The sequence below is a fragment of the Thunnus thynnus genome, chromosome 1 (assembly GCF_963924715.1).
Source record: "Thunnus thynnus chromosome 1, fThuThy2.1, whole genome shotgun sequence".
Classification (NCBI taxonomy): domain Eukaryota; kingdom Metazoa; phylum Chordata; class Actinopteri; order Scombriformes; family Scombridae; genus Thunnus; species Thunnus thynnus.
In genome coordinates this window covers 36,837,143-36,861,574 of record NC_089517.1, presented here as the reverse complement: position 1 = coordinate 36,861,574, position 24,432 = coordinate 36,837,143, and the positions used below count along the sequence as shown (strand labels likewise).

The following is a 24,432-nucleotide window of genomic DNA, read 5'->3' as shown; positions in this document are numbered from 1 at the left end:
TGTCCTTCCCGTATCTCTTGAACCGTTCATCTGATCAACTCCACACTTGGCGAGTGTATGGCTGGGGACTCGAGGGAGTGCAGTGACAAATTTGGTGCAATTTGAACATGCGATACGTTTAATACTAATAAACTCTGAATAAACCAGAGATCACTGAGCCGCTCTGTTCTGTGCAGGGGCAGGGTGGAGCTTCAGGGCTCTGTTGACTGGCAGCATGTCAGGGAGAGACCAGAGATGAGGCGTGAGAAAACTGCTCTAAAAAGAGAAAAGTAGACAGCGAAAACAGAGTTTTTAAATCAAGAATGGACACTGTTACGCCATGTCTAGACAGAAAGCATAGTGTCAGCAGCATGTTTAGCAGATCAGCAGCAACAGCGAGTCACTCCACAGGAGGCGTTCAGGTACATTATTGAGTGTAGGTCACCCGCGTTTTAGAAGCGCTCAGAGCCCAATACACAATGGAAATACCCACAGGCAATTCAAAACCAGTTTGTCTCACATGCTCTGAAACTGTGGCAATTGTAAAGCGTCACTACGGACAAAGCACAAATCTTTGGAGCAAACATACCCACTTAAATCTGAACTGCAGGCACAGAAAATAGGAACAATCTAATGATTGATCCACTTTATTTTATTTTTAAATGCAGCCCTTATTTTACTTGAAATGAGAAAAGAACATTTATTTACTATTAGAGTACTTATTACTTATAACATCTGTGTATAATAGAATGTTAGTTTCTTTAACGTTGTTGGTATATCTAGGTTGGGCCTGCTCTTTCACACCTCACAACTGTATTAATTTTTCTATGTGATGATGTAGCAGCCAGAGGCCGAGCAAACGGCTCCTTCCGAACAGACATGTTTTGAACGGGCACTGCACTAGTAGTATTAATGTAGCATCAGCATCCCTGGAGCTATTAATAAAAACCAGGTAAAATTCTGCAGAATATACAGGAGTTTCTGCTTTATTGACAGCAATGTCACCTGGCACAAGGACAGACCTAAAGGCAGATGGTCTTTCTCTTTCTCACACTCTCACTCATTCACACACACACATACACACACACACACACACATTCAAGCATTAGTAGCCATTTTGATTACTAAGCAGTTCTTATTGCACAGACTGGAGAAACAGTAAGATGAGGGCTTCAGCAGCTTCTTATAAAGCTGCTGTAAACAAACAAAACCTTCACTACATGAATCCAGACACACTGAAAAGGCAAAACCTTTGACATTTAAATGAAAAACATCCTCTCTCAAGACCCACATATGACTACATAGACCCGAGCACTCACACATTCAAATAAAACCCAAGCAGATAAGGGATATGAGCAGCTGTTAGGCCAGATTCAGCAGAGAGACGCAGATGTCCACTGTAGAGTGTGAGTCAGTGTGAGTGCCTGATTCTGTCTCTGTTACATCTTCCTGTTCTTTACCAAAGCCCGAGAGCTGCTGGAACCAGTACATATTACGAAATGCTTTACCCTCAGTTCCCCTTTGTTTCCATGTTGAGATTTTGTGGTATCTATGGAGAAAACATCCACCCACCATGATTTTCTTTGGCTATGAAAAGCTTATACATAAGCATTTGTTCTCAGTAATGTTGGCATTTGTCATTCTGAAATAGTTAGGCGTAGTTAATAACCTTGTACCCTCCTTTTGTAGAGCTTTTCTGGTGAGAGAGTTTTATTATTTCCATTGTTAAATGCAGCTAGAGTTCAATAAAGATTGCTTCATTCATCATTCTTTTTCCTTTAATTCTTTCCTCTAACTCATGTCTCTTGGCTCCTATCCATTCATATATTTTGCCACTGCTCTTTATTATCCTGCCGGTTTAAAATTTGAGGCAGCACTCTCCTGATTCACACCATCAATTAACTAAGCCTAAAAGTACCACTGTTGCTCTGATAACCCACATAGGAGTCAGTCATTATTAATGCGCTATTTATTAACTCAGCTTTAACACACATCCTCTAGCTCCTGATACTTTCAACACACAGACACCATCACCACCAGCAGCAACATCTAGACTCCATCCCTGATCGAGGCGATCATGCCCGAACTGATGGGTTATGTTGCTGAAAGATTATGGGATGGATAATCATGCATTAGCACCACATGGAGTCTATGCCAAAACTCTAATCTATGCTTTATCAGCAAAGCTTCATATACATTAGTCTCTGCTAATTTCACTGCCCAAATGTAGACAATGACTAATCACATACTAGATGTTTGCAGTGCACTAACCACATGAAAGTGATACTGTAATCATGCCAAGTGTGCCACGAGACAGGTTCAGCAATGGGACAACCAAAAACTTAGAATGCCAATATGCGTGCTAGAAGTGCTTGATTTTAGAGGTTAATATGAAGTGCTGACGATGATGTGACAAACTGGAAAGAGGAGTCACTCATGACTCACTATCTCAATAGTAAACAATATCAAACCAAAAATTAACTAAGAAATAACCAACTATTACTACCAAATACCAAATAACCAACTATAACTAAAGCAAATATTGTGTTTTGCCAAATATGTAAAACTTCTGGGGTTACTGTACAACTCAATTACAATTACATGTAATTTATTTAATTTAAAAAATGCCCATCACAAGTTTATAGAGCCCACTGTGATGTCTTTACATTTTTTGCCCATCCAGCAGTCTAGAACCCAAAAATGTTCCATTTATTTAGATCTTCATCCTCAGGAAACAGCAAATGTTCAGCATACTTCATACCAAAACAATTAACTGATTATCAAAATAGGTGATCAATACTCAGTTGATCGACTTATCACTTTAGCTCTTTAATAGCTTATTCTGAATCATTCATTTAGACGACAGAAAGTCAGACACAGATGATCAAAGGTCATACCATCATGTGATTCCACTGATCATTAATCAAATCAATATTATTATATAACATATGATAAAATATGATTATGAGATATAATAAATCAATTCATTGCATTGCATCCACAAAAACAACACTCTAAATATTTGTTCACAATACTTTGACCTATTATTATTATTTAATAGCACAGAGTTGGGACACATACATTATAGGGATGGAGCTACTATCCAGTCACAAGCATCTGGACTCGTCACCAGCCAGTTTAACCACATACAAAACAAACATCAATGGAAGTGGCTCCAACATTCACTAGCAAGAGAAGAGCTACCATCATGTTACATCTTCAGGTTGGGAATACTGTACTCTGTGAAACAAACTGATTTACTTCCTCTTGATGGAGTCTGTAGAGGTTTGAAGTCAGTAATTATAGCTTCGCAAACACACTGCCCATCCCCAGACCAGTAGGTGATAGAGATAACAGGCTTTTCTGTCTGCTGCTTCTCATGCTCTCACTCTGCTTTTCCTCCCATGGTCAAATGAAAGACTGACGGAATCCTTAACTAGGAAGGATTTCAAGTTTCTTCACAGCCTGTTGCCCCTCTGTTTATCACTAAAGAAGCATCTGAATGCACCTAAACTGCACGCAGACAGACACAGACAAACATAGTCTCAGCATCGCAGCCACAAAACACATTTCCTATGTTTGGGTGCAACTCATAAGATACACAAATCCTAATCCTTCAAACAAATTCAAACTCACCGAAGTGGTTCATAACGCAAGTTAGAGTTTAATCACACTGACATGGCTCTCAGTGCAACATGCAAGAAAAGATATGCAATCAGTGACCACTGCTGCACATCTGTAGTATATCTGCCGTCTGATGCTGATAATAAGAGAGATGGAAGAGTTATGGGGCAACCAGAGTTTACCTAACTAGTTGTGACCTTACGTATTTAAAAATTATACAAAAATGGCAAACAACATGGTTAACAGTGATTTATCCATTTAAACAATCTCTCATTATCTATAATCTATCAAAAGTATGATTATAAGTAGGGTTAATGCATTAACAATGCAAAGATTCCCATAGCATTTCTATTTTTTGTTTAGTTTAGTTTCATTTTGTCATAAAACAACAAACACAATACACACCAGCATTTTTTATTATTATTATCATTACAGTAACTGGCCGACTATGTAGCTGCGATCAATAAATATAAATGTCATGATTATATATCATGAACATATATCATTATATATGTGGGCTAAATTGGTCAGTTGACTGGCTGGCTAGAAAAAAGAATCCTTAGAAGACCTTGACAACATTATTGTATCTGATTCTATTCATGCAGACACAGGATGAATGTGTGATAATGCTTAGTACAAACATATTGTTCTTAAAACCATGTATGATGTGAACAAATACAAGTGTGAAGTTTAATTTACAGAGAGTAATTGAAATTTAAATAGCAATTGCAATATTGGTCACAAAAAGCAATATTAGCAATTACTTTCCTCCCATTGCTTTACACCCCGCTGTGGCTTTTTCATTGTTTGAGCTCATGTGACATTTGATCGATAGCCGTCTGAACGCAAACACCTTGTAAATACAACTTGGTCATGCGATAGTTTCCCAGCTGTACAAGTTGATGAGGACTGAATGCTGCATGAAGCACAAGACTATGATACAGAGAGAGAGAGGGGAGGGACAGGCTTATCAGTTACTAGGCAAGGCCACCAAACCACAGATGAAAAATGAAAATATGAGAGGCAATTTGAGACACCTGACAGCTTATCTCTCCCCTCCCCCCTGCCAGCCGCCACCGTCCTCCCCTCCCATATTAATTGTTTCTGCCACTCAGTCAGATGACATTGCAGAAAAGTGACAGATGCCTGCATTTTTGAGCCCTGCCCTCCTCCCTCCCCGCTCACAACATTGGTTCTTATTACTGTGGATAAGGCCGCAGAGCCGAGAGCGAGCATGAGGTAATCTTTCAATTCTGCCACACTTTTTTAACCTTCATCTGTTGTCAAATACTTGGAGCAGATCAACTTGGAGGAAACGGGGAAAAAATTGCCAAAGATGGATTCCTCCGGGTTCTTCTGTCAATAGAAAAGTGTCAGTGAGCCACTTAAACTGTATTTGATTTAGTGTGTAACAGACACCAGAAGCCTGCCTGGCTGACAGTCCACTCAAGGACTCAAATGTGAAAATATCAGCCCACACCACAGCAATATTAATCAGGAGTACTTTCAGATTTCAAAGTGCACTGGCTGTAAGCTCTTCGAGGAAAATCTATTTTATTGACTGACTTTTTTTCAAACAAGAATAACCAGCAAAAAGTTTCTCAGGTGCAAATTTGACATGAGACATCTAGGTAATCATTATAATTTAATTTTTAATTCTAGATTACATTCTAGTAATCTCACAACTGCTGTGTCATAAACTGTTCCTTTTGTATGAGCTTGTTCATGCTTTTCATTGAAGCTATATGATGTTTATAGTGAAACATTCAAACTCCAGACTTGTTTTTATGGCAGCACCATTCCATCAAATGGAAACACTGCAGACACACCTCCCCAAAATTCAGCCTGACAACTTCAGCCGGGAAACTCTAAAAATTAAACTCGCGTACACACAAACAAGTAGGAAGGAACAAAAGAGAAGACAAGCTGAATTTGTTTTGTTTCACTGAAGGGTCAATGATGCACTTCACTAAAGGACTGTTTGATTCCAGCTGCATTTCAGGAAATAAGCTGATTCATAAGCTACAATAAATGTAGTTGAGCAAAGAGGAAATCACAAGATCACAGAATGGTTCTCTGATCAGCCACTGCACCACAGCTGCATGTAAAAATACTCCACTGACACCAGGACACTTTTCCTAATTGTGTTGACTCATTTCTAGAAGAATCTAAAAATGTCACCATCAGTATGATAATATTTTTACAGTTTGTCTTCTCTAATCAAACAGAATGTAACTGTATGTCAGTGTATTTAGTCAATAAGTCCTGTCTATACGTCTGAATCTGTTAAAAGATCTGCTGCAGAGTGATTTGTAAAGATCAAAGATTATGCCAGTGAGGTCACATGACAGATGTTAGTGATGGCGTTACACTGTAGACAGTGAACTAAGCTAGCCTTTTCAAAATAAAGTCACAGATCTGTGCATTCGATAAATGTGTTGCATTTATTCTAACTCACATTGTTTTACTTCTCTTGTACTCAGGTAAGGTTCATGAGGCATTAGCATGAGATATAATCATCATACTTTACACTTCTCTCCTGTGATGTACTGGTGTATTTGTAGGTGTGTATATTGTGCCCCCAAACCCAACTCCCACTGGCCCACATCCCCTCAACTTAAGTATTATAGCGCACTAAAAAATCTCTAAACTCCATTAGATGTAAAGTCCTGCATTCAAAATTTAACTCAGGTAACAGTAGAGAGTATTAACAGCTAACAGATTACTATACAGTTATAGTGTTATATTACTAGATTATTATTTCTGATGCATTAACATGTAAGCAGCATTTTAATGTTGCAGCTGGTCAGCTGGAGCTTTTACCTACTTTACCTTAGTTAGATAGTTTAATATGTAACAATGTATCACATTTTATAAGATGATTATATGTTTTGTATGTAAAATATTTATCTGCATATCAACTAGAAACTATAGCTGTTGAGTATTTTTTTCCCTTTGAATTGTAGTAGAGTAGAAATGAAAGTAGCAGAAAATACAAACTTCTTCTGTGAGTATCTTCAAATTGTACTTAAGTACATGTGCTTAGTTATTTTCCATGACTGGCATTTTCACAGAGGATGGACCAGCTTGCTTGTTAGGAGAGCTTGAAATCTCAGCACCTGTTGAGGTGACAGTGGTCTGAGTGGAATTGATCACAACACTTTCAAAACCCTGCAGTGCCGCAGCTGCCAGTGTAGCGCTGTTAGCTAATGTTACGTCAATCATCATCTCCTGTGGATCCTTCACCCTCTAGCTTGTGACTGTCATTAGTGTCATTTTTGTCATGCAGTTTTTTTTTCTTTTTGACAAAGTTGTGCCTTGGTGTGTTCACTTCAGCTCACAGGTTATGGAACAAAAGCGAGGGAAGGGACTCTTGTTCCTTGAGTTTATCCTGAAGACAGCACTCCTCTGTTAGTATACTACCTGAGAGGAGGCAATGCTTTAAAAGGGTAAAGTCGGGGAACAAAAGTCTCCAGTGCACAGTCAACTACATAGATTATATGAAAGACTGTAACATGACTGGCTGCCTTAACTCTGCGAGAGGGACAGTGATATAGTACATATCTGTGGCTATTTTTAGGGAAGCATACAGTAAATCCCGCTGTATACCTGCGTATATACACACCACTACACCTCTGGTTCTCTCTTTGACATTAGTTTTTGCTTTTTAAACTGGAAAATCTTGCACTTTTACTGTTTTACTTTCTCGACTAAACATCCAACTGATTACTTCATAATCAAACAGCACAATACAAATGTTTATTTTTCTTGAATTTTGAAGTGTGGCTTTGTGGGGGGTAGACTATCAACCAAAATCACTTCCTGAATAATTTTGAAAAAATAAATAGGCAAATGGTTAATTTTATATTAGTTTAAAAATCTGTGCATGAGGTTGGGAAGTTTGGAGACTGTGAGTCACATCATCATCTTAACATTGTATACTGATTGGTTTGACACCTATCTCTTGGGCATAGATTCTTGTGAAAACTGAGCTTTCAAGATATAGCCTCTGCAAGGCTACATTTATGCACTGGTAATAAGAAAATTCATTGAGTTCTTTGTCGACAAAATTAAGTTTGGGGCAAATACAATATGGACAATGTGTTAGTAATTTCATTCAGGATGTAGTCTGAAATAAGCATTGTGCTGACTGTGCTTGTGAGCATGTTAGTGGAGCCCTGGCTCTGTTAGTTCTCTCGTCAACTGAAATGGCTGGATGGAAAACAGTGTCAAATATTTTATGATTACAATGTAGCTTTTTAATCCCACTAACATATTCATGGCTATTATGTGAGAGATAATTTGGATGATCCTTGTTAGTTGCCTCATGAAATGGATTAAAGTGAATGTGTACAGAGAGGATTGGCACTAGGGTTGTATTATTAATTGAGCTAAAATTGAAAGTGTGATTTGAACATGCAGAAGCTAAACTGTAGAAGCTTTAATATGCTTCAGTGAACTCATCAAATCAGAAGGCAACGACTGGAGGGCAAGCAGTGAGAGTGGAGAGTAAGCAAGGCAATTAAAAATGTTACAGCTGGATCACTGGCTATTTATTTAGAAATGAAAAGACCAACCTGTAGCTTCAATACAAATGACATTTTTGTGATATGGACAGATTCATTTAATTCTTGTAATCTATATACTACAAGCTGACATTTATTGTTTATTTTTCATTCAGTTGCTGCCCAGCTGTGTGTTGATCTGCAGAAAAGTGAAAAATCTAACCTTGGATACTCTCACACAGTTATATGTTTTTAGTTGTTGATGTTAAGTGTATTCCCTGCATTGCACATCTAAGCATCCTGCTCACGCAACTTCAGCCTGGTTGTCTATTTCTGTTGCATTTAGTGAAGCAGACAGCTGTTTAAATCACACTAATATCCCACTGTATATGTGTTTTGAACTTATTAACCATATCAAAGAATCAATAAATACAAACACTGTCGATTACTTCCCATGGAGCCATTCATTCCTCGTATTTATATTCTGAATAAGGAATGTACAAGTGACTTGCATCACAAATTGTCAGTTCAAGTTGACGGGTGCAATAAGGCTTACTCTTTCTGGAGATTAACAGCTAAATGGAAGCATTGGAGAAAGGGTTGAAATTAGGTAGCAAGTAAAGAAACTGGAGTGTTTGCAGGTTAGCTAACTAGCTAGCACCTCCATGCCATCCAGAGAGATGCTACGGTTGTCACCAGGGGACAAAGTTTGCCAACACTAATAGCGAAAACCAAAGACTGTAACGGGGTAACAGAGGCATTCGAATTCACCTCTTGTTGATTTCGCCAAAGACTAAATGAACAGGCATTTTGTGCTGGAAGAGAATTTTAGATCTTCCCAAACACAATTTAAGACTAATCAATACTTTTTAAGGCTTTTTTTTTTAAGGACCCCTGGCCAGCCTGTTTTACCCTTTTTATTTAAAACACCATACACATAGCTTCACTGTGTAGGACACATTGCAATCTTTTCTTTAATTTCATGGAATAAAACAACCCTTCTTTAATTTCAAATTGAGGATGTGAGTGAATTCTGACCTCTTTGCCAAGTGGGGGTCTCACAACATGACACTGACCATAGTTAAACACTGTAACAAAGTGGAGATTGAACAGACCTCCTAGAAGGCCATTTCTGACCAATAACTAAATTATGGCCTGAACTAAAAGCATAAATGACCTTTGTGGTCATTTGAACCAGAAAAAAACTCCAACTCCACTTAAACATTGACAGAAAACGCCTTTCCTTATTTCCACAGACCAAAGTCATAAACTCTAACTCACATCCCTGGAGGACATTGACTTTGACTTTGAGTCTCTCTCTAATCTGAGTCAAATCTGAATTTGTTTGAATTAAATGTCTAATCATTATGTATATATAATGTTGTTTGTCATAGAAATAGATAAAGAATGGTATAACTTTGATAGCTATGTGGTAATCTATTGAGGAGATATTAATTTTTGATTTTATTTTATTTTACAACGTGTGAAAATACTGGCATCTACTGGTAATGTTAGAACATCAAATTGAATTTTTTTAGTGTTAAGAGTTAATGAATGGTGACTATACAATGGTATTTTTGAATCAATTTTAAAATCATAGTTAAATTAATGAGCCAAGACACAATTCTTCTATTAAAATGTCTCTTTTCTTTGTTTTGCGACCAAGTATACGTGTATTTTAATTTATTTTATTTATCAAAATAAGTTCAGTTGTTTTTATTTTATTAAGTCTACTTTTTTCATGAATAGTATTTGCTTTTGAAGTCACGTCAACTCACATGGAGTTTATCCATCAATGAATAAAGATTTGAGTGTAGTCAGATTAAACTGTATTCAGCATTAAACTAAAAGCCTGAATCCTCAAACCTAAACTGCAATGTTGCTCTGAAGAAGAGAGCAACGCTTAATCTTGATCTCAGCCTGCTTGCTGACAGCAGTACAGCCAAACTGGGAGTAAACCCGACAGAGACTCTTTCACAGCAGCCTGAATCATAGCTTAACCCTGCTTTACCAGTGGTTTAACACTGCTTCACCCACAAAGACTCATCTACAACACGGCCCAAACTGGGCCACCCCGCTCAACACTGCAGCTTACTACAGCTCAACCAACACAAACACAGACCTGCTAAGACGACACCAACTACAACAAAACTCGTTAACAGTAAGACATAACATGGCTCAGTGATCAAGGGTAGCTTTCCCTTACATTCCCCGTTGCAATACGTTAGCCTTGAGTCACATACTTCCAGACACTATTTCTTACTTACTATTTTCTTTATTATTTTATTTTATTATTATTTAAAGGCCTTATTATTCTTTTTCTTTATTATCTTATGCTTTATCATGTATCCTCGAGACATTTAGCTATTAATAAATGTCTAAAGTTGTTGTTTCTTGGGGAGAACAGAGTAAACAGAGGTCACTGCTTTGAAAAGAATTTAGGATTATGAGATTGATTAGATGATCAAACTGAGAATTGAATTCAGGGTTTAATGTTTCCTCCGGACATTAAAGATCATCCCTCAAGGAGGTGGTGCCCAAACAAGCTTTTATATTAATTAAAGCAGATTAATTCCTATAACTGAGTTATAGTATGCTGCCGCACAGCTTGTGTAGAATTGAGTGTCTTTCTTCTCAAATGGATTTTCCCTTTAATGATTGTTAAATGTCGGAAATAATTGGCTGATCTAGATATAAAATCCCAAAACAAATGGTCAAATTAAAGCACACCATGCATTGTCAACCTGTAATATTTAAATTGTATCCCCTGTTACTTCTTAGCCTTAGAGCAACATTTGTCCAAAAACAATTTTAGTAGTGTGATATCATCACTGTTTCTGCTTTAAAATGGCCACAACAATAAGAGGCATTAAGCGATAAGGCTTGACAGTCCAATAATGGAAGTAGAGCTTCTGAATCTGGTTTTATGTGCTGTGTCAGTAATCGTCCAGAATAACCAACAGATGTAAGTTACATGAATGAACAGTCACATGGCTTTACAACTTTTCTTTTAATAATATGATTTTGGTTTTACTGAAAACTGATGTTCTTATTGAAACGTACCGAGATACAGCAGGATGAAATCTTGCCAAAGCTGGCTAAACTGTGTCCAGTAATAGACCCCCAGATGTTTATGTTGGCAGGTCTGGATTTACTGCAGTTTATCTAGCTGAATATGTGCATTTGGCCTTATCGCATGTTTGTCTGCTCATAGCCAGTCTGCAGGGTGGACCTGTTTTTCCTGCAGGACATTTAATCTGACGCAAAAACCATCTGATAACTGACCATTGCCATGGTCATTTTGGCCAATTCAGATACAGTATTTTTCATTTCACTGCACCACCACATGTCTGGTTTCCACCAGAGGGGATTCCTCATTATAACTGCCATGCTTGGAGCAGATGCAGCTGTCAAAAAAAACCCACTGTGTTATTAGTACCTGTCCTGATTAAACTAAAGACTGCACCGTTTACAAGTGTCTGTAATCACTGAAGAAGATGAACACAGATTACTGAAGCTCAACTGTCGAAAACATTTCATATTTATTCTGGCAGAGCATTTCTCAAACAAATCAAAATCAATGTAGTTTATTTTTTCTCTACCATGTAGATGCTTGAAAGTTTCCCTGTGAGATGCTGACTGTCACACACAGTCGCCTCAATTGTAAACTTGAACTTTTGGAAATATTAAAAGAGGGAAATGTGCCCTTTTAGTCATGCAGAGAAAGTTAGATATTCACTTCATCTATTTAGAGCTGGCTAGTAATTACCCTAATACAAATCACTTGTAGTTTATTATGGTTGAAATAGACAAAATGCAAACTTCTGCACTTGTGTAATGTAATGAATCATGCAGTTATTAAAATGCTGTGATACAGTACATCAGTAAGATTTCAATAGCATACCATGTATGATAACATACTGTATATTTAAACTATGCCTGATAATTTGGCTGATATTACTTTTCAGACACACTCACAGACAGTGTCAGTCTGTGCAGACATCTCTAAGAAAAAGCTGCACACAAGTGTAGCAGCAGCATCAATGCTGATGAAGTCCTCTCCCTTGTCCTAGAGAAAAGCCTTTGAATGAGTGATCAAAGCTGTGAAAACAGTGGCTTGATACTCTTCTGAAATTACACAGCAGACTTGAGCACAGCAGATATCAGACCTTTTCAAAGATATCAATTCCAAATACCACCAACACAGTAGACTAACCCCTGTTATTTAACAACATATTGTAATGCCAACACATGGAAGTAGAGAGGCACTTCATATCACACATGGTATTCGCGTGTCTTAGTAGCACACACAGCATCTGTCATACAGTCCACGGGGCTGACTGACTGCTCTCTACATCAGCAGCAGGGCTAACAAGACTCCACTAGACTTCGATGAGTTTTAATTATTCAGAAGTACGCTTCATCAAAGCCCCCCACCCCCACCCTCTTTTGCTCCAATCCCTCCCCGTACCATCTGCCAACCCGCTGGCAGAGGTAGTAATAAATAGGTGTTACACGTTCGTATACAAGTCAACAAAAATGCTCCCCTGATTTACAGAGATTTGAGAAGTGTGACGGAGGTTTGGCAGGAGCGTATGAATAGATGATGAGCCGGGTGATCACACTTGTTTCCAAGTATACAACCATGAGAGGACACATATGGTATGTATGAATGCAGAAATATTCATGCTCTCACACGCAGGGTCGCCACCAAATTAGATTTTTTTTTTTCAACGAGGAAAATTCTATCTCACCAAATGCATTTTTTCTGAGAAGTGATAATATTACCGGTTCTCATAAGCTGTACATGAGCTTACTGAGTTACAGTGTGCACTGTGGATTACAGAAGATTAAAGTTTACAGTAGGAGAGTCACTACTGGTGCAAAAATAAGAAAATATGGACATTAATGAATGCACTTAATAATGCATTTAGCTTTACTTTATCCTAAATACTGTCTATACTACTAAAATCTCACTGTCTGCCTCTATGTTTGCAGATTGTGACAGACACTTCAGTAAATTATAAGTAATTTCCGCATAACTGCATAAACAGGAGGTTATTATTTTAAATGATTGGTGTCCAATATGCCACCAAAGGAGACTCCTGGAATATGTAGAGCACATGGAAAGATCACAAGAAGAATTGTACACACACAAAAATCTAGTAGTGGCAGGTGCAATTGATCAAAACACCCCACAGTGCATCTTGGAATTAAATATCTTCCACACCAACAAAAAGATAAAGGGTCCTTGTCACAGAGAAACAACAGCACATTTGCTCTGATTTGAGTTACTAAGACAGATGAACCTTGAGACAGATACAGACCAGCACACCAGGCTCATAGAGTATATTGTGCAGTATGTGAAAATCTCATGTGATTACTCCCTTTCATCACCACTAGGGGTCACTGTGGTTCTGTTCCACTTCCATCAACCTTCCAACATTCACTCACCAGCTCCGTGCTGCTGCCGGAGGATGGCTGCATTCCCTGGCAGCGGTGAGGCTGAGGACTTGGCCACCGAGGTGGTGGTGGACGAGATGGACGGGAGGAGGCCAGGTTGGGCCTGCTGAGGCACCCGATGCTTCCCCTGCCCTAATCTTTGACCCCCTGCCAGGCCCTGGCCCGGCTCCGAGGTCGCCTTCCCACCTCCGCCCCCTCCTAGAGCTGTGTTGGTATTCCTCAGAGGCCAGCGGTTCTGGATGTGCGACACGGCCTCCTCGGCCACCATGCCGTCACCCGCTGTGACGTGCAGTGCTGCGTGGACCGTAAATTCCTGAGTCTCATCGGCCCACAGGTCAGACACGCGGCACTCATACACCCCCTCATCTTCCTTCTTCACCTTGGACAAGCTGAGGCGGTGGGAGATAGCGTTGCCCTGGACACGCACAGTCTGGAATGAAGGCAGAAAGAAAAAAAATGTGGCAAAAAGCAACGCTTGAACAACAACCAGTTTTAGTATGCATTAATCAGCATAAAGAGGGTAGTTTCATGTTTTATGACTGGAGGTGGAGGCAGAGGCACCATCAAAAACGCACCAACTCGTGACCCTGTATTAGCTGCTCAGCAGACTGACACATAAGTTCTTAAACAGCCTCAATTATCCCTAATAAGGGTACACTTTAACAGCAAGAATTTAACATATTATCAAAGCTAAACTTGCCACGACATTTTTAACACTGACACCATTTTAGAGGTCTGAAAACATTACGAGACAAAGCATGTCTGAAGAAATTAGGACAGTGAAAGAAATTCTTCCTGGCAGATTTTTTTTTTTTTTTAAATGTGCACACATCTGCAAAAGAAGGGTCTCTTGAAGTCTAGTTTTGTGATGCCAAGATCAAACTTTCATTTACCAGTAATGATTAAAAGCTTATTTCCAGAAAAAGCACCATAGCAAAGACTCATTTAGTCAACCTTAACAAGCTGTTATTCAAGTAATCGACTACCGCTGAGAGTGTCAGACATATTAGATCCATTAGAGTTGAGTCAGACATTTGGCATTTAATGGTGTCATGCCATCATGAATAGACAAAGAACGTGATTCAGCCTGAGGAGCGAGCAATCTCCATCAGTGGGAGAAATATTACCTTCCACCTTTTAATCGTAATGCACACCCCATATCAGGTAGCTATTTTCTTCCTTTAATTGAATAAGGCATGCATTCATGGCAGTCTTCTGTCTAATATTTGGGGAATAAAATTCTACTAAATTAACATGCTTCAATTTGTGCAGACAGGAAAGTGGAGACTTACACTTATTTTTGTGGCTTCCCTCGGAACAACCTGGAAAAAGAGAGACTTGTGAATTTCATGTATACAATTTTATTTGTTACTGAACTGTTACATAATAGTACAAAATTAATCGGCAACAATAACACAACATTTTTCTTTCGTTTGGAGGAGAAAGCAAAGTGCATGTAGAGAGCTGGTTGCGTACATTTCTCAAAGACGCCATTGATAACTCCTCTCTCTCTCTCTCTCTCTATTTCTCTCTCATCGCCTTTCCCCCCACTGCATGTTTTAATGTGCTTAAACCGCAGAGGAAATGCCGCAGATGTGATTGTCCCTGACTCCTCAGACGACTGAAAAAGACTCAGACTGATTTGTCATGCTGAAGGGAAAAGTAATTCCCACTGCGTCCTGCCATAATATCCTATCATGGCGGTTTTAGGCAGCGGACCTGAGAGGAATGTAATGCTGTTGATAACCAACAAGTGCCCTTTCTGCAGTCGTAGTGACATCCCCCTCTTCCTGAGTAACGCACATGCTGTGTTGCTTATGTCTGATCGTAAAGACAAAACAAATGCTGCAGCAGAGGTCAGACACATACAGATTTGTAACTGTGATGTGTGGATTTATAGTTTTGAAGACAAACACTGGTGATTGTTACTTTTAAAAAAAACTGAAAAATACAGAAGAGCAAAGATACTGTCTGCATCAGGGTAATATCAAAGATATTTGCAGCTTACATTTACAAATATAGGCCAGTGCAGATGCATGTAGAGTGTGTGATTGTTGGTTGCTGGCAGATTTACATGGTAGATCTGGCATCTATGCATATTATCAGATTTTTTTTAGCTGATAACAGATAAAATATGCTGGGACTGAGGTGTACGGATACGGCATTCGTCCAGATATGTGCAGGTCATGTAGGGCAGATGTAGTACGCAAACAGCAAACACAAACACTTCCTCGGTTATATATAGTAAACTAATAATGCTTACGTTGCCAGTTACCTTAGCTCTGTTGGCCGGGGAGCTGATCTGCAGCTCGTGAGGCAGCTCTTTAGCCACATCCTCCTTCAGGTACCACCACTGGATCTCCAAAGACATGGGTGCCGAGCTGACAGCCTTGAAGGCACAGGGCATCTCCACATCCTCTCCCTCCCCCACACTTACATCTTTAGGGACTTCAGTAAATGCAGCTTTGGTATGTATATGAGAGGGGACGAGGAGAGACAGAAGCAAGACACCAGAAGCAAAGATTAATGAGTAAGATGCCAACGTGAAACTGTTGTTCTACACCCGCCATAAGCCTAAAACATCCTAGAGGTTGGCCTGTCACTTCAGCCACTTATGTGTGCCGTCAACGCACACTTCTTCTATTTTAAGCTCACCCCCTATAGTCCCCATTAGCCATGATTTATAGAGTTTTATTAGAGCACCTGTGACCTATAATCTGCCTTGGGCTTTATTTGATCAAATAATGGAAAGCAGTTCTCCATCCTTATCATGAGGCTGTGATCTGGGTACATTTAGACAGCTGGATCATTCTCTCTCTTTGTGTTTTTAATGGTTTACTGTTTCACACAGTTATCCAACAATTTCTCTATTTCAGAGGGAAATGTACAGTAGAAATTCACAGGTTTAGATTCAGCACTAATAGGAGACGTTTAATCCTGCAGACAGGTGGCATTTATTTTAAATATCGCTTTAAAAAAAAAAAGTCTATTTCCGACGTCAAAATATTTCTGTTATTCCCCACTTTGCCTCCTCTCTGCTTCTCTGGGGGGTTCACTTACCGTTTGCACAAATCATAAAGGGCGAATTGAGAATGAAGTAATAAAGGAGGCTGTAGAGTCCCGTTTTTTCCATGTCACAGTGCGGCTCGTCACACTCAGCACGGGCATTAGACGGTCATTTGACCTGGATGTGTAGCGTCCTGTTAACTGCCTAATCAAATAACTCCAAATATGGGCATAGAAGAACCCGAATCCAGAGGCAGCCCTGCATCAGCCAGGCAACATGTACAATCCGGAGGTGAGCTCCAGCATAATTCAAAACCGAATTTCAGCGCAGAAACAAGAAGAAATGTGATAATTCTACGGTAAATGAGTCAAATAAGTGGTTTAATCCCTCAGTGAAAGCGGTGGCTCCTTTATTTCCCGTTGAACGTCGTCTCTAAGTAGAAACCGAACTTCCCGGTCAGCGGCAGAAACCTGCTCTTCATCATCACCCAGCTCCCCTGGCGAAGGAACGCTCTCCCGGGCTCCGCTCCAAGACCCATCACATAACCGGTCCTCTGTGTGTGTGTGTGTGTGTGTGTGTGTGTGTGTGTGTGTGTGTAGTGTGTGTGTGTGTGAGCGCTGCAACAGCAACAGCCCAGAGAGGAGACAGAGAGGACAACTTCTCTGTGATACTGACAAACAGGAATTATCGTCCTGAAGAGCCAGAGGTTTGTCCGTGGTTCCCGCTCCTCTCTTCTCTTCGGCCTGGCTGCTGTCAACCGACCTGGATCCTTCCCGCGGCTTAGTGTGCGTCGCGAGCAGCTGAGGTCCCTGGGCTCTCTCTCTCTCTCTCTGTCTCTCTCTCTCCCTCTCTTTCTCTCTCTCTATCTCTCTCTCTCTCTCCAGTGTGTGCCAGTGTCTTGTCTTCTTCTGACTGCTACTGGCTTCCTTTATGAAAACACACACACATCACACACACACACACACACACACTCACACTCACACTCACTGAGAGAGTACTGTAGCCTATCTATCAGAGGTAGTCAGAGCTGCGGTTTTAAATTAAGGGCATCAAGATAATCTATACAGCCTCAGACAGACAGTTCCAGAGGCTTAATTCAGATTAAATCCTCCATCTGAATAAAATGCTGCTCTATGAAAACCATTTAGGCTGGTACAGAGTGGAGAAGAGGGCTGTTTTGATGACGTGTTTCCCCCCCAGACAATGTCATGTGACTGGCCATTTGAGCATTCTCAACACCTGCATTGGGCATGAATGTCAGTGGCATCATAATCTGTAGCCTACAAACAATAAGCAATTGTTTAGCAATGAAAAAAAATTTGAAAAAAGGAAATAGAAGAAAATTAAGGATACATGTTAGGGATGCACCAATCCAACTTCTTCCTCTTACAGGCTACCGATTCCATCTGCTCTCTTTTTCTCAATTTTATTTTATTTTTAAAAGGTGGCATAGGTCAGGGATTGCTTTGGAACAAAAAAACTGATTCGACAGCCCACCATGACTCAGTAACTGATGGCGGAAGATACTGGATTTTATCATGGCATTGATGAAGAAGCTGCATTCAATATGGATTGGTCACATCATGGCCGATACCCGATTCGCTCAATAAGGTCAGAATCTGTTATATATATTTTTGTAAAGTTCACAGTGCTCTGAGATTTATAACAGGCTGTGAGTCATCACTGACTTGTGCAGGAGTGTAGGTTGACTCTGTAAGTGAGACGATAAATTTGTATGTATAAAGGCCCTCTAATGAAAACAGCCTTCTGCAGCTCTTCTGCAGTATAAGCAAACTCACTGCCTTACTAGGTCTCAGGATTGTCGTGTTCTGATTGTTCCCAGATTACATTCCCAGATGTAATAAACACAGCAGAATTGAATCTGGATCACCTAATTTCTTTAGCTGTTTTCCAGGTTTTAAATGAATAATTCCTTCATTATTATTGTGATGGTTAGATCTGAATGTGTGCAGATCTTAAAAACCTATCTTTAAAGTTGAGTAATTTATGAGAAAGTCATTTTTACTACCTACAGATGACATTAAATTTATCCAACATTATATTTATAAGAAAGACATTTAAATTACACTAAAAATCACTGCCACACATCTTAAATGTGTAGGAAGTCTATGCATGTACAGTTTTTTATTCAACCTTAGACTTTCTTGATAAAATGGGATGTAAGCTGAAGTGAAGACTGCATTCAACTGATTTGTATATTTTATTTTAGGAGAGGAGGCTTGTATAATAAAGACCAGCAAGGTAAACACACAGCATATACAATGGATTTACAAGATTTTGCGGTAGAGTGTGTTAAGAGTATTTCTCATATCAGAGAGAATAAATGTATAACTTCAGTTCCCCTTCAGAAATACTACATTTTAAGTTTCTGACTTGAACCTCAGCAAAATTCCGGGAGTTAAAAAAAACAAGTTTTCTACATGCTTTTTTTTTTAATTTTATTTTCAGGAATGCAACTTTTTTGTGCAGGATTACTTGCCCCCACCCCACATGGACAGGACATGTTAAAGAAAGAAAATAAAGTCATGTCATCCTATACAAGGATAAGACAGCATTCTTCCACAAGATATTCCCTCATTTGGTCTTTTGATAATGCAGGTGGAGAGCATTAACACTTCACTCCAAAATCTCCTGTAGGTGTTCAGCTGGTTTGAGACCTGGTGACTGTGGAGGCTGTAGCATATGATTAACATCACTTTCATCCTCATTAAACTATTCAGTCAGTCCTTTTGTCTTGTATGGAAACATCTGCATTTGTTATGACTCTCAACTCATTTATTCTATTTTTTCCTTTAATTTGTGGCTCATCTGTACCACTAAGATGAAGTTCTGTGGGGTTTTTGTGTGTGTGTGTGTGTGTGTGTGTGTGTGTGTGTGTGTGTGTGTGTGTGTTTGCTACATAGATAACCATATCTAGCCAGCAGAACTTAGCAAGAAGTTCTCTTCTGTTTATGCGTTCCCAAACTTTTCAGCCCCTGACCCCCAAAATAATGGTGCCCAAGACTCGCAACCCCACCGTCCTCAGAGGTGGTTGAAGTATACAAATGTTGTACGCACAGGCACTAATAGGCTTATCCATAGAAGGGCATAACAACACAAAAGAACACAACAGCCTAATAACCATAATGTTATTTTATAAAGTAATTTAATATAGGCTAATAACGTTAAACTTACCTAATGGGTGGGCACTATGCTTGGAGCACAGCAAGTCCATTCTGGGTTTAATTTTGGAGATGGCCACTCAGAGATCATCCTCCACTCAGAGATCATCCTCCACTCGGAGATCATCCTCCATTCGGAGATCATCCTCCACTCGGAGATCATCCTCCATGTTTAGTCGCGATCTGTATTTATTTTTAATATACGTCAGTGCCGAGAAAGACTTTTTGCAGAAGTAGGTAGAGCCAAACGGCATCAGTACATTAATTGCGGCCTTGGATAGCTGTGGGTATTCCCTCTCGACTGAAATCCAGAACGCAGCTAGCGTCTTGAAATCAAATGCTGTCTTTAAGGTTGACAGTTCAACCAATGTGCTCTCCAAGTCAGATGTCAGGTGATTTGCAGTCGTTACAGTGAATGGAGATCTTATCCAGTCATATTGTTCCATAGGTGTTTCCTCAGGAAAATATTTGTTAAAGTGTTCCAGGAGGGCTTGAAGGTGGGTAATGATAGACTTCTTCACTGTGTTAACACTCAGTTCATTTTCATCCATGAATTTGTCCAGCTCAGGAAACATATCAATCCTACCCATTTCAACTTGCAAAGTGCAATGTTCAACTTCCCTTGTGAATGCGTGGATTTTATCATTCAGCAACATGATGCTTGTGTTTTAACCTTGCATACATATTAACATACATACTACATACTTGACATATTAAGTCTATTCAGTTTGTATGTTGTATGTTGCAGAGAGTGGCAAACAGCCTGGTTTTAAGTGGATGTGATTTTATGTAGTTGACCATTTTTATCGCAGTCACAAGAACACTTTTAAGCTCTGGGTCAAGTGTTTTGCTTGCATGTTTTGCTCTGTGTATAATACAGTGCATGAAGTTTACGTATGGCGCCACTTGTAAGACTCCTGCTGTCAATCCTTTCTTTTTCCCTAGCATCACTCTAGCACCGTCTGTACTCACACCGATGCACTCGTCCAAAGACAGTCCCTATTCTTTTAGTTTGTTGTCAAGTTTTGTGAAAATGTCCCATCTGTGCACGTTCCATCAGCATATCCTTGTTTAGTTTTCTGTCAAAGCTGTATCTGATGAATACAAGCAGCTGAGCAGAGTTTGATACATCTGTGGATTCATTTAACTGCAAAACATATTTCCCTTTCTTCTCAACCAGCTGACAATTTATATCCTGGGCTAGGTTGGTGATGCACTGTGCAATGGTCCTGTTAGACAGCAGCACTGACTCTAGGTCATGGGCCAGTTTATGGGCCATGCATAGCCCAACTTATAGCTATAGCAATGGGTTTGATCAGGGTTTCCCCAATTGGTGTGTGGCTTTTTTGCTTGTGCAGTTAAATAATGATGCCTTTTGAGCTATGGCAGGGATTGTTGTTTGTTTAGTTAGGACTTTCTTACGGCCTTGCAACTCTCGCTCCTTTCGGTGGAAAAAATCTGCGGGTTTAGCAGCGAGAGAGGGTGCTTGGTTTTCAAGTGTTGTAGCATTTTTACAGGCTTTAGGCTTTCATGTGCAAGCACCTCAGTGCACACTACACATTGGTGATGTACTTTGTTGACGACGATGCATGTGAATCCATACTGGATATTAAGGGTGTGCCCGAATACAAATACATTATACAGCAAAGCACAAATAGTGGGTTTTTTAATGAATATTTGTTTCATACAAATATTTAAAAATTATTTAGAAATTTGTTGTTTTTGGGAAGAAAAAAACATGTCAAATTGACCTTCAAATGATGCTTTCGCTAATCTGTCTAAAAAAAAGAAGAGAGAAAGAAAGAAAAAAGAAAACACAATATTCATACCAGATAATCTGACTTTGAATAACTGCACTTAAAAAAACAAAGGTTTTATGTGCATGTGCACGAGTGAATGTGTGTGTGTGCATTTGTGTGTGTGTCTGCATCTTTGGGCAGAAACTTTTAGATTTCTCTCTCTCTCTCTCTTTCTCTCTCTCTCTTTCATACACACACACACACACACACACACACACACACACAGACAAACCACTACTGCTCTGTTTTGAATCCAGATGTTCTCTATTGAAAGTCTGAGTGTGTGCATGTGTGTGTGTGCTTGCCTTTCTATCTTTGTGAGGATGTGAGTGAGTTTTGAGTTTAAAACCATCATTGTGAGGACATCTGCATTGTGAGGACCGATTTTGATGCTTTTGAGGATTTTGGCCAGTCCTCACTGAGAGTTAAGACTTGGTTTTGGGGTCAAGGTTAGAATTAGGTTTAGGTTAGGGTTAGGGTTGGGATTAGGTACTTAGTTGTGATGGCTGAAGGTAAGGTTAGGGGCTAAGGAATGCATTATGTCAGTGAGGGTCCTCACAACTACAGAAAGACAAACATATGTGTGTGAGATGGTATTTGTGTATACATCTACAGTTTTTCATGCAGCAGTGTGTGTGAGTGCAGCAGGAGGTTGGCTTCACATTTCACATCACAAAACAGAAAATGCATTAAAGTTATACTTCACCTTAAATTTTTTCAGTATTAAACTTACTCCCTATAGGTTGGAGAACAGCATCTGTGGTCAGTTTGGATTAGTTACTATGAACTCCAACAGGGATGCTTTCGTATTGAATAAAAGTGGTAAAAATGTTCAGAGGAGGGTACATGGGGCAAAAGAAGCGACAATCGGCACTCTCTTAAATACTATAAATAAGCTTAAATGATATTCTAATGACTAAACCCATTGGGAAATACTGCTGTAGCTGCATTGTAAGTTATTGATCCTGTTGCTATTTACTTGTCTGGTTATAGCTTCATGTATTGGTTCAATCAACTGCAACAATTTATTTCAGTTGTATATTTTTACATTTCGGGAACAAACTGCATTTCTAAGTTTTCAAATCCTTCTTTTTTCAAGATATATGCATGTACTAATCTAAAACAGGATCTTATGGTATTACAGGAAACACTGATATATTCTTTTATGGATGAATTATAAATTTATTAATGGCTGACAAAAGGGCTCTGGTAAATCCAGAAATGAGAGGTACTTGTTTTCTTTTTAATTGGTGTAAATGAAAGTTATTTTGACTAAAATGTTATGAAATAACTTTGTGTCTCAGGTATTGAGTAACCTTGGGGGAGACTGCGCAAAGAGGGGAGGTGGATAGTATAAAGGGAGGAGGGAAGGGTAATCAGTGTTTGGATAAAAGAGGGAAAAAAAGAAAGAATTAAGTAGAAATATGTATCTGTACTTATTATTCTATGTAACAACAGAACATTAAATGTTCCCACATCTGTCCATCTCCCAGAACAGATACCATCCAATAAAAAACAAAAATCTGCAGGGGTACAACATATTTGTCAATATTTATAATATCTAACATTTTTAGTGGGGACTTCATACCACTCCATCATACAAAGAAACACACAGAAAACACACACATTCCACAGAACTATTGTATTACTCCAATAAGAAGCAGGCAAGAGTGTTCAGCACCATGGACAGTGCCACAGACCCACAACCCATTAAACTCAAATAAAGTTGTGTCCCAATTCCATACTACATTCTAATTGTTTACACTAGATACAATACATACTAATCTCTATACTATACTGTTTTTACAGTTTACAAGCTATAAACATACTTACTTTTATTATACTAACAGCAAATTATACAATACTCAGGCCTGTGGGAGTCAGTTACATTTTTTTCCTTAACTGCTCTTGCAGCAGTTACAATTAGTTAAAAATGTTTCCAACTCCTCCATTCTCTTTGTGTATTGCATTTTAGGAAATACACTGAAATGTTAAATACAGAGCTTCTGGTAGAACCTGTGAGCCCTGAAGAGGATAATAGCACAACAGGGAAGCAGCAAGGGAGGCTGATAATCAAAAGATTAATTTTGAGTGGAGTATCACTTTAAATCAACTAGAAAAACTCACCAATCCCCCCTCTACAACACACACACACACACACACACACACACACACACACACACACACACACACACACACACACACACACTCATATAATACAATCTACAAGACAACCAGTGTCACAGGTATAATCAAGGATAATACCAGTGTGATTCTTCCCGTCACTGTTATTGTCCAACTCTGCAGTAAATTTCAACATTCTGTTTTTAGTGGATTTTTGATATCAGTGAGGCCTCATGACTTCTGTTGGTAGCAGCTTGTATTAAACTGTGGAAAATACATCTGAAGATTAACAATTTTGATGGGCATTAATGGCAACAGGAAAAAAATATTACAATGGTATTATCCCTTGAGTGCAGCAAGACCCTATTCCCCTGCCATCCGTATTGTATTATGCAGGCCCTTTGGTAAACTCAACCTTCTTATCTCCACACTGAAGACAGCACAGACTGTACATGGCACAGGAACTGTTGCCAAACTTACTACTAAAAACCTCACATTTAATGTCTGATATGTGCTTGTCAAAGACTACATGGCAACAGGACATGCTTTAGTTCTAGGGCTTTACATACTATAAAGATCATTCAGAAATCACAGTCAAACTTTTTGACACGTGCATCTCACAGTGCACACTTTTTGATCAATATAACAGAGTCAACCCTGGCAGCATTGTATGGAAATTAACAAAAAACTTACAGTGTTTGTAATAAGACGAAATAAACATTTAAAAATGCACACACAAATGAAACACT

At 39.2% G+C, this 24,432-nt stretch overlaps 1 protein-coding gene across 1 annotated transcript in view; it reads right to left on the bottom strand.

Moving 5' to 3' along the window:
- Nucleotides 1-17,898, bottom strand: part of vstm2b (V-set and transmembrane domain containing 2B) — a 29,135-nt gene extending 11,237 nt beyond the window's left edge. The window contains exons 1-4 of the mRNA XM_067596945.1: nt 16,632-17,898; nt 15,847-16,034; nt 14,864-14,893; nt 13,563-14,001 (exon numbers count right to left, since the gene is read on the bottom strand). Coding sequence (XP_067453046.1) covers nt 13,563-14,001; nt 14,864-14,893; nt 15,847-16,034; nt 16,632-16,704 — 730 coding nt within the window. The 5' untranslated portion in view covers nt 16,705-17,898. The remainder of the gene's footprint in view (nt 1-13,562; nt 14,002-14,863; nt 14,894-15,846; nt 16,035-16,631) is intronic.
- Between the last annotated feature and the right edge of the window lie 6,534 nt (nt 17,899-24,432).